The sequence below is a fragment of the Engraulis encrasicolus genome, chromosome 13 (assembly GCF_034702125.1).
Source record: "Engraulis encrasicolus isolate BLACKSEA-1 chromosome 13, IST_EnEncr_1.0, whole genome shotgun sequence".
NCBI lineage: Eukaryota > Metazoa > Chordata > Actinopteri > Clupeiformes > Engraulidae > Engraulis > Engraulis encrasicolus.
This window is the reverse complement of record NC_085869.1, coordinates 53,049,884-53,062,042: the sequence shown is the minus strand read 5'-3', so window position 1 is coordinate 53,062,042 and position 12,159 is coordinate 53,049,884. Positions and strand designations below refer to the sequence as shown.

Here is a 12,159-nt window from a genome sequence, read left to right as displayed (position 1 = left end):
TGGGAGGTGCTTATGAGCGAGAGAGAGAGAGAGAGAGAGAGAGAGAGAGAGAGAGAGAGAGAGAGAGAGAGAGAGAGAGAGAGAGACAGACAGAGAGAGAGAGAGAGACAGAGAGAGAGAGAGAGAGAGAGAGAGAGAGAGAGATTTAAAACTCGTAATTTATTGGATTCAACCTCCAGTTCATAACACAATATTTTCCCTACAACATTTCCCCTCGGGATGAGAAGGAAGGAGCCCTCTCCTTCACACTCTCAATACACCCCTGAATCCAAAATAGGGCATTTGTTACCATCTGAATGTCAATTTACTAAATCATCAATTGTCCACAGTCCTTAGTGCACCATTTATTTTCAAGCAGTTCAAGATTTTTTGTCATCTTAAAATAAGTGAATTCAGTTACAATCCTTGACTCAACCAGAGTCTTAAAAACACCAATACGATTCACCAGTTTCCCCTCTTGCCCCACACTTCTAGACACTTCTAGACCGCCAATTTTTGACGAGCCTATTAAGAAATGAAAGCAGGTGCACATATCCTTATTTTTCTTTGAGTAGGCTTGTCTCTGGCTACAGGCTCCTCCAGAAAGACATTGTTGATTGGCTTACCGCCAAGAAACAGTTTCTGGAGAGCTTGAAGTCGTGATTGGATCTTTGAATCCACATAAATCAGTCCCTGCCCTCCCTCACACAGGGGCAGATGCAGCACCCCAGGAGTGAACCAATGGTAGCCTACCCATCCCACAAGAACTTCACAAATTCTTTCTGGATTTGGCCCATAAGTTTCCTGGGAGGGTCTTGAACCGTCACCCTGTGCCATAGCATAGAGGCTGGTAGCCTACCTGTCCTGGAGGGTAGACGAAGTTGTGCAACCCATGTGGATATTACCTCTTAGAATGGCAAGAATAAGAGTTGTGTGTGGATACCTGTCAGTTAAACAGGGATTGTTCTTAAGCCCTCTGCACGCACACACACACAGACACACACAGACACACACAGACACACAGAGACACACACACACACACACACACACACACACACACACACACACACACACACACACACACACACACACACACACACACACACACACACACACACACACACACACACACATGTGTCACACAGTCAAGTATCAATTTAAGAGCCGGGAATCCACAAGTTGGATTGCCCTTTGGACAAGGATTGCCCTTTAGCCCCCTGCACGCGTACACACACACACACACACACACACACACACACACACACACACACACACACACACACACACACACACACACACACACACACACACACACACACACACACACACACACACACACACACACACACAAGAGGTGATGTAATGTAATACCTATGCACAGTAGGCTGATGTCGACGATAATTATCACTAGTGAAATGCATAACAAACAAACCTAGGCATTCGACAGTACAGCACAGTCTACATGTTTTTCCCACAACAAATTTCGACATGAAAATCCAGCCCAACACAAAATTGGTAACTGTCGCCATCTAGTGCCTCCGCTGACTATGGCAATTGGGAGCACCCCTACCTTTTTGTCACCTGCCATTGCCCAATCTGCGTTGTTTAATTTTTGAGTATATTATTTAACGTCATTATGTGAGTGATTCTAGATTTGACTGCGCTTTTGGCAAAAGCAAAATGTCAATTATCAGTATTTAAAAAAAATAAATGACCTACATGTTTCTACAGTGTATACATTTAAGTTTCCAAACAAACAAATTGCCAAGCTTAATCTTATATCATTTATTAAATATTTGTATGAAAGCAAACATTTGCTTGATTATTTTGTCAACAGTGTTATGGACAAATACTATGTCATTTCAAACATATATAAAAATACAGTTGAATCAACATACGTTTGAAAGTGCTTATGTCTATTAACAATAATGGGTCATTTCACGTGAAATCAGACACTTTGGGACCCGACCGACACAGATTTCAATCATACTTGGTGTGCCTTTTTAGTAGCAAGGTAGCACCCCAGAACTGAATTTGTGTGAATCTGACACAACTATGAAGGGAGAAACAGACTAGCAAAGGTTTACATATGAGGGTAGGACACTATACATTCAGCCTTGATTATATCAGTCAGTGTAAGTGGCAAAAAATATGTCCGTGGTGTTGTTTGAAAGCTCTTTTCTGGCTCTAAAAATTATATAAACAGCATGGAATACAACAACCCTCAGAATATGAATTATGGTAAATTGAAAAATTAAAAATTGAATATCAATAAAACGTATATTTTAAAATGGCCAGTTCCTTGTCTAAACATAGCCTGCAATGTCATGAACACGGGACGCACACAAAATGGCTAATTTAATGCATAATGGAAAGCACAATAGACTTTTTAACAGTCTTGTCATACTGTGATAACTACTGTGAATCAACATTTGCAATGATCTTGGACAAAACAAGTTTTTTTTACATGCTAATATGAAGACTGAATCTGACATTTCGAAAACGAGGACGGCATGAAAAAGTCCAAAAACCAGTATTAAATATTCATTCTTGCAGTGGAAAATAATGTTATGTCTTTTTGTATTATATGAAAGATAAATGTGTGCTAATGTCCAAAACATCATTGGATGCTTAATAGTTAGTGGAATTGGCGAATAAAGTCCATGGACCTAAAAGCGCACTCGAAACGTAGAATCACTCATGTGCGGAACTTCTTAGATCCTGACAGGCATAGGCCTACCCATATCTTCCCTCCACAAAATCCTGCATAGGCATACGTGGTGAGTTACACTTTCGGTTTCAGAGCAAAAAAGAAATTGCGGTGCTTATCATATCAGTAGCGCTAAGGGGTTGGTCAAGGTTGGCCAACCGACTTGGAGCCATGAAATTCCTATGTAACAGGCCTACTAAAAGCGGGCGATGACCATTCAACGTTGTTTTTCAGACATAACTGAATATTAACCGAGTGTAGGCTACAGTGTTGAAAAGGCGTTCCGGTATGCCTACTCCTGCGGTGACAGATTCGGGACAATTATAGGGCTGTAGGCCTGTTAATTCAGAGAGTGAACCCTCCTCTGACAACAGTAGGCCTAGACTTCTTATCCACACTAGGGGCCTATGCCCAGAATGGGCCTACCAGAATTTTGAATGGAGGGTTATTATTGTGAAAAATCGACTCGATTGTCCCCCCATTGTGAAAAATTCTGAAGAGGAAAAAAGTGAATTCTCTCAGTAGCCTAACCTCAAACAAGCATGCACCAATTTGCTACCTTGAAATAGCCAGTAAAGAAGAAGTTGGCTGTGTTACAAACTGAAGAGGAATGCAAAAACCTGAGGGTTCTGAGTGAGATTTAAGAGGAGAAAAAGCAACATTAATTCAAGGCTATTGACAGATTAAGCAAAGACTAGCTAGTTGATAGCAGACAGACCTAGTCTGTCAGTAGTGAGCACTTCAGCAATTTTGTCAGTTGGAGTGTCCCCACATAGACCTCAAAGCCACATGCTGTTCAGTTTCTCATAGCTCTGAAAAGGAATTATTTATACACCATGAATTTGAAGTGCTATTGATAATGCGATACAGTTAATCATTCAATGCTTTCTGGAAGTGAAATTAACACGTGTCAGCAATTCAGCCTACCTGAAAATGATTTGCTATTCCTCTGCTACTAGTGAAATAGTCTCACACAATGGCGATCCAATGGTTACAGGCGCTGCTATGTGCAAATACACCACAATGAAAAGGAGAAGTAGGAAGAAAACACACACACACACACACACACACACACACACACACACACACACACACACACACACACACACACACACACACACACACACACACACACACACACACACACACACACACACACACACACACACACACACACACACACACACACACTTGCCTGCACACACTACCAGCTCTCATTCATACCAACAACCACTTTCATGTTTTATTTTCCAAGGGTCTGTGTGTGTGTGTATGTGTGTGTGTGTGTGTGTGTGTGTGTGTGTGTGTGTGTGTGTGTGTGTGTGTGTGTGTGTGTGTGTGTGTGTGTGTGTGTGTGTGTGTGTGTGTGTGTGTGTGGTGCTACCACCATGTCAAACAGAGATGCTCAAATGCTCTGCACTCTGTGTCACTCAGCCTGGCTGGCTATTTTTGTGTAGGCATGCACGCACACACACACACACACACACACACACACACACACACACACACACACACACACACACACACACACACACACACACACACACACACACACACACACACACACACACACACACACACACACACACACACACACACACACACACACACACACACACACACTTGACAGGAAGCTGCAAGGTTTTGCAGACGTGAAACCCCAACGTTCATGCAGACAGTTGTACAACCCGAGGCATGAGACGTTGACTTTACCCAACACTTCTGACGCAGTCAAACTTCAGAGCTGAGGACGACACTTTTTGTCGTTCCAAATGTTCGTTTGTTGATCTGCTGCACACCCCTCTGGTTAGATGGCAGGAACCAGGTTAGTCAGAATTAACTAATTGGTCTTAATACATAATTGTTGTTGTTAATTTTAAGTAATTAAGTGTCTTTTTCACTTTCGTATCTGCTGTAATTCACCGTTTGCCATGTAAATGATATTTGTGGACGTTCTTCTGACTACTTTCTTTAATGTCTGATGCCTTATTTAAGTCTTTATTACTATGCTTCCAGACAGTTGAGTCTGGTAGGCTAAGGTTAATTTCCTATCTATAAGGCTTGTCATAGACCTACCAGTCTATAGTGTGTATGTGTTCACGAGTGTAGGTGTTGTGTAGTCAAATCAGTGCTGATTTTATAGATTTTACCTTGTGAATTTGTTTCAGCATTAAATCCTAACTTCAACTCATTTTCTCCCACGACATGAGCAATAAGTCATTGAACCCGACTAATAAGCATACAGGTGTCCAATGGCCATAGCACAACCTTTACTAATACAGGAGTTGAAGTTTTGAAGCCTACAGTTGCTGGTCTATTTGCATGACTTGAGCTGTAGCTGTAGCTGTTTCCGCAGTGTGTTCTGTGCTTCACAAGGTTTCCTGTTGGGTCTCTATAATTTACCTCAGATTTTTAAATGATCAACATTCTGAGATGGGTTAAAAAAATACAAAATAAATGTTTTTTTTCCATCACCCCTGAAGACAGATTCAATGAAATTGAAGCTTGTACGATGTTGAAGGAATTTACTTGTTTGCAGGTGAATATAGATTGTGGCTTTTCCCACGATTCACTATTCACTTTATATCTGCTGGTCATTAAAAAACATTTATGCAGCAAGAATGTTGTTTTAGACAGATAAAATGAAAGATCACAGCAAGGCGTATGTTGCAACATGTCTGTGATGCAACAAGATCTCCAGGAAGCTTCTGCAAAATTTCAAGTGACATTTTTTTTCCCTTTCAAGACAACAACAAGCTGTGAACGGTGTAGCGGCTACCATTTTGAAACAGATTAAAAAAACAGAGCTATCCCCATCTCTTTGTTCCTTTAATACTCGTTAAAATGTAAAGTTTTAAATCGTGTGAGATTTGAAGCTTTGTGGTAGCCTATTCACCATCCGTGTCAACCTATATGTATTTGTTTTGAGACGGTTGTCTCATTTCCGTGGTGATGATTCAAAATGTGTGGCTTGCCTCGCTTAGAAAAAAAAAACATGTGTCCTCACATTTCCCTTTCCTGTAGGGTTACGAATATGCAGACTGCGGCGAAACAGCCCCCCCTGGTCCTTCCCCCCTCTCACGGAGCCGTGGCCATGCGGATTAAAGCCACCAACAGCAGTGGGGAGAGACTCAGCCAGACCAAGTCCATGGTCATCCCAGAACCAGAAACGCCAGGGAAACCAGTAAATTACATTGCACTGCATTGCATTACATTACAGACACTAGCCTACATACGTAGTAGAGAGTAGAGTAGAGTATCATTTATTAATCTCGAGGGAAATTAAGGTGTCCAGTCATATACATAGCGTACAGAAATACAGAATAAGACACAAAGACATTACACACAACATTGCATATACTGTATATTCACCGTACATACTGTATATTCACAAAGTCAGATCTCTCTCCCACTCACACACATGCACACACGTATAACACGGTCAAGTATTAATTGAAGAGCCGGGAATCCACAAGTTGCCCAGTGTGTGTGGCCACCCCCTCTTAACACTCACTCACACACACACACACACACACACACACACACACACACACACACACACACACACACACACACACACACACACACACACACACACACACACACACACACACACACACACACACACACACACACACACACACACACACACACACACACACACACACACACACACACACACACACACACACACACACACCATGTAACAGATGCTATAGCCTGATAATGCACACTGTTCCACCAGTGGAAAACCTTGCTATGTTGGAAAACCTTTACTACATTTGTACTACACTATTATGACAGTACACAGACAGCATTTCTCAAATGCTTTACTTGTGTCAGTGCACTGGTGTGTAGTGCATACTGCTCACAGTGCACTGAGGTCTTAAGTGCATAATAGGCTATTATGGGAAAGTGTAGCTCCATAATGCACGCTGTACCACATGTGGAACGCTGATGTAATAGTCATTGAAAGGTTAATTACCATAGTACTACTACTCTACGATGACATAACACAGGGCCTGCAGTAATGCACTACAACCCGATCATTGCCATTCTAATAACAACAGATTTATAACGCCATGTTTTAAGCCATGTTTCATATTGAGCACTTGTGTCAGTGCACTAACAGTTAGTGCATAGTGCACACAGTGCTCTGAAGTCTTTAGTGCATGGTGTCGTGGAAAAGTTTGAGCACTTTGCACTGTGCCCTCCCTGGAAGTGACGGGTGAGCATTTTTCAGTGTGAAATGTCAGTGTAAGCACGCTATGCACTGAAAGATAGTGCCCGAAGTGCCCTAAGTGTACAAGTGCGCAATGTGAGGCATGGAGTAGGATTGTGCCCTCACTGGAAGTACTGGACTAGCATAGCATTAACTCGCCAAAATATCGGTTGGCTGCTGTTTTTATTACACAGCTTTTTGTGCTTGTATTTACATTTCCCTTCATTCCAAATGGTAACTATGTTGCATACAATACTTGGCTTGACATGAAGAAGTCGGTCGTCTCATCAACATTACTTAGGGAAATAAGAGACGGTTAGCAAAACTCTTCAACTGAACCGAAAGTCACATTTATTCCATTACATAAACAACATGGCGGCTGTTTACGCAATATCCCTCGTTTATGCATTGCTTTTTTGGCCTGTTATTAGGGGAGGATCCAGGTACTTTCAGTACATTGAATTTCTAGCATGAGTATCCACTGAAACATAGTGCCCGAAGTGCACAAATGCGCCATTTGAGACGCACTGAGAGTCTTTAGTGAGACATAACAACATGGTCAATGCCATTAACAACAATCCTCTAACAGGGGACTTGTGGTAGCCCCGTAATGAACGCTGTACTTCCAGTGGCACGCAGTAATAATCATTGAAAAGTTAAGTACCACAGTACTACAATACTAGGACATAACACAGGGCCTTTAGTAATGCGACTTGGTCATTGCCATTCCGGTGGTCATTGCCATTCACACAAGTCCACATATTATCCGTTGTCCACTAATGAAATTCTGACACAAGGGTCAATCCTTGGTTCAGATATGAAGAACAAATGTCTACCTCTAGCACAAGTCACTAAACTGATCCACCTGTCCTGAATTAATAGAAAATGCATTTGCATTAGAATTTTGTAAAAGAACAAAAACACTTCAGCAATAAAGGAGTGATCAGCAGTTCATAACAATTGTAGATGTCTATATTTACCTGCATATTTTAAGTGGCTAACCTTCTTTTTATCAAACAGTTGTACCTTTGTGTGTCAGGCAGCTAAGGCCTAGTGATTTTCTGCCGTTAGTTTTTTTTTAAAAAATTGCATCATGGTTTGCAAGCTGCATGGGGGGTGCTCTGTGTCAGATGGTGCTAAGCTCATATCAGAAATATATTTTGTGGTTGTGACAACGTTTCAATATATTTGAAGGATGCTAAATCTGCCCAGACAAAAACAACTGACTCTATACGGCTATTCTGCAGAGTGAAACCAATGCATGAAAGCAAGTCTTCATAGCGCAAGAGCGGACAGCTGTGTATCATTGTAAGAGAGCCGACTACAGCCAGGTGTCGAGTAGGAACTGTATGGAAATTAAAGTAATGGTTAGGTCTGCTCTATACACTATTGCATTTGAAGTAAGCCAGAGGATCCAAGTCAAATACACGGTTCTTTCTGACTTTTAACTTGTGGTTAGAGCAATAGTCTGAAAGATTTTACTGTTACTTTCATTTTCGTTGTTTCCATAGTTACAGTGTCACTCATTTATTTCATATTGTTGTGTTCACCGTTCACTCTTCTAACTCGGCAAGCTAGATCATTCATTCATTCATTCATTCATTCATTCATCCAATCATCCAATCAATCATTCATTTAAGTCAAAGTGGTTTCATCAATCCTGTCGACCCTGTTTCTTGAAAAACAATGGCTCCCCTTCATTCAGTGCCCTTCGTGAAAATCAGGTGAAACTGAGACAGGTGGCAGCACTTGTCTGGACCCTTGTAAAGGATGGGGTGGCATCCATTGTACCTAATGAGGTAGATAGACTGTGCTGTTACTGAAAAACACACAAAAAAACTGATAACAACCCGCCACAAACTTTATCCAACCAGCACAGTTAGCCAATCATAAGACAAATACAGAGGTCTACTGGTTACTCAGCTAAGATACCTTCGGTAGAAGGAAACTGTTTTGGTTGTTTTACTTTTACTTTTCCTCTTGACATCTCTGCATATCGGGCTCCAGTCAAAGATTGACATACTTGTGCCATGTGTGATGTAAATGCTGCTCAAACCACATGGACAAACATCAGGGCTTTAGAAAAGAGCAGTTTTTCTCAACCTTTTTTGAACAAACACCCTTTGACCTTATCATAAGCTTGTCAACGCCCCCTTTAGTATTAAAACAAAGAAATAAACGAATGTCCCCCAACTTTATCCTTCTCAACTTCCCCCCGAGGGGCCCGTAGCACTTGCGTTGGTGTCTCTCGCAGGTTTTCTACTTGTCTCATCATGGACAGATGCAGAAGTCATTATCTACTGCTGTGGTGGTCTAAAGGGAGGTAGTTAAAATGCAGAGGTGTGGAACCTGTGTCTCGAGGGCTCCTTACGGCCCTTGAGGCCGTCTTATCCGGCCCCCGATATACTTTAATATATAAGTTATGCAGTTTCATGTGACATCTTTTGTAAAGAAATCTTAGAAATTGCATTTGCAATACAATAACTTTTTTCAAGGGCTGAAGGTGGGGTCTGTTGTAAAGGTGGCCACCTTCAATATAGGCCTAAAGTGCAGGGGGAACTCCTTGGTTTGTGTTGATGGCATGGTCCTTGGAGGACGATCTAAAAATGTAAGTGGGCCCCGAATTAAAACGGTTCTTCATCCCTGATCTCGAGGAAGCACTGTGTTAAATTATAGTATATAGGCCTATATATAATATATAGTTATATTACAGTATAACTACAGTACATGAGCAAAGTCTTGTGCTGGCAGCTGGCTAAAGACATTGAACACAGTTAGAGAGAGGTGAGCTGTGAAACAGGGTTGTAGATTCGGAATCCATATATCCCCATATAGATAATGAGTTGGGAAATATGTTAATGCATAGCCTCAGAATACAGAATTTACCAGTGCGAGGTACAAGTATCAGTGATATTAAAGCATTGTCAAAATCAATTACTATGAACTTTAAATGAGAACTTCATAGCTTCATAGGTCATAGCTGAATGCTGGATTTGTTTGGCTGGTCACTGAAGAAGACATGACGATCTTCCTGACTATGATGAGTGTTATTCTGAGGCCTGGTAAGTGTGAGTTGAAGGAAGTCAAGTCTTCAGATTAGGTGTGAGAAATGTCACATACAGTACCTTCTTGCACTGTATGCACATGTTAACTTCACACTGGGGTTGTCATCTCTTATCTGAGAAGATTGAATTAGTTGCTGAAATTTTGCATGAGAAACCCACGGGTGCTTAAAGAATTGGTGTGTAACTGCAAGAAAAGACAAGGCCTCTGTGTGGCACTTGTAGCTAATACTCTGTATTCAGATGTGTTTGGAAAGAAAGACCATTACAAGTGATAAGAAAAACTGGTCGGATGTATAAGCATCTGCAAAACTAGGCCCAGGTGAATCCATGAATCCATTTTTTTGGGGTCGCCGTTGTCTTTCATGTGTGCCTGCCTGTAACCTTTAGTTCAGTGGTCTCCAATTATTTTTCCCCATGGGCCCAATTATGAAGTGCAAATTAGGCTGAGGGCCAAACTAAATGGCCCGAATGTATGACCACTGATAGCACACACAAATATGTTTTCATTTTTTGCAAACTCATGGCTGGCCAAATATTTGCCGTGCCTGGGCCGGATCTGGCCCGTGGGCCGCCATTTGGAGACCACTGCTTTAGTTTGTTTTGCTTTGCTTTACTGGAAACCCTCTCTATGCATACAATAGAAAGCTGCACAGAAAAGGTGGTGATGTCTTTCTCATTCCCTTTTGAAGCACTGTCAAATTTGTTAGATCCCCGCAGCCAAGCAAGATTATGTAAGCTTTTTTTTATAACCTGACTGACCCCTTCTGCTGCATAGTCTATGTCACTCAGGGAATCGGATCAAAATAGAGAGGAGTCAGAAATAGTTACCTGGATATCACACAGCAATCGACTATGCACTGAAGGCTGGAATTTGGATGGCCAAATCAGTTTATTTCCGGCTTTAACAGGAAATTAGAATTTCCCACAGCAGAGGGCAGCAAAGCTCTGTATTGTCAACCACAAAGGCACCTTCGAAAAGTATTGAACATGTGCCAACAAATCCCATGTTCCGACTACATTCTCCAACAATTTCAAGTTTAACCATTTTTTTTTGGAAATGAATAATTTAATTTATATTAAATAAGCAAGCTTTTAGCTCAATCTTGACAAAGAACATGTTTTGCTATTGACAGGCCTCATAATTTGCCATGGGATGTGTGGGATTGCATTTTTTCCACACTGTACTGTGTATCCAAATGTTAAAAAAATAGAATTTGAGAAGAATAAAGTGAATCAGTGAATTAACGCAGTGGAATAAACGCAGTGGAATAAAATGTATAAACGCAGTGGATCAAAATGTATGCCAAATCCGATTGATAGTTTCTGCCGCTGTGAGTACACATCTCCATACCGGAGTCTAACATTTTAGGTACTTAAACAATAAGTACTGCTTGGGTGTCTAACATTTATACATTCACAATAAGCGCTGGTTGTTTTCCAAGGCAGTCGATGGGAGCGCCAGCCCCGTGTTATCCCTCAGCGACGAGCCGGCCTGCAATGTCGTGATGTCACAGCAGTAATGAAGGGGAGGCCCATTTGCCCCTGTTATCACATGCCATAACTCTGAACACACACACACACACACACACACACACACACACACACACACATACACACACACACACACACACACACACACACACACACACACACACACACACACACACACACACACACACACACACACACACACACACACACACACACGCACAGCAAAAAAAATCCAATTTCTGCAGCCTTGACCAGCTGTTTGAAATAAATCTAGGCCTCCAGTCTGCCAGTCTCTCATTTGAATCTATTTTTAATGAAAGGCACACAGATCAACAGAGTTCTCGCCTGACAAGTGATAAAAGACGAACACACGCTCCAAAAGGGGACCCGGGAAGTTGAGTGGGATTTTGAAAAAGCAGCGTGTGTGGGGTGGTGGGCTGGTGGGCTGGTGGGATGGTGGTGGGGCTCTCTCTCTCTCTCCCTTTGTTTCACTTCCTCCCGTTTCTCACTCGTTTTCTTCGGATTCAATTTGTCAGATCTGAAAAGTCGCTAGTGTTTTGGCAAGAAAGTGAGCAGCCTCCAACTTGCGCTGGAGGGTATGAAATGGCGAGGCGTTGAAGAAAAAAAAAAGTCTCCAAAAATATGGGTGTAATCTGTGGCTTTGGAGATAGCAGAGCGACTCGACTGTATGT

At 41.7% G+C, this 12,159-nt stretch overlaps 1 protein-coding gene across 1 annotated transcript in view; it reads left to right on the top strand.

The window, feature by feature from the left end:
• The first annotated feature begins 4,373 nt into the window (after window positions 1-4,373).
• The window catches only part of arhgap15 (Rho GTPase activating protein 15), a 76,515-nt gene continuing 68,729 nt past the window's right edge, over window positions 4,374-12,159 (top strand). The window contains exons 1-2 of the mRNA XM_063214246.1: window positions 4,374-4,514; window positions 5,714-5,873. Coding sequence (XP_063070316.1) covers window positions 4,501-4,514; window positions 5,714-5,873 — 174 coding nt within the window. The 5' untranslated portion in view covers window positions 4,374-4,500. The remainder of the gene's footprint in view (window positions 4,515-5,713; window positions 5,874-12,159) is intronic.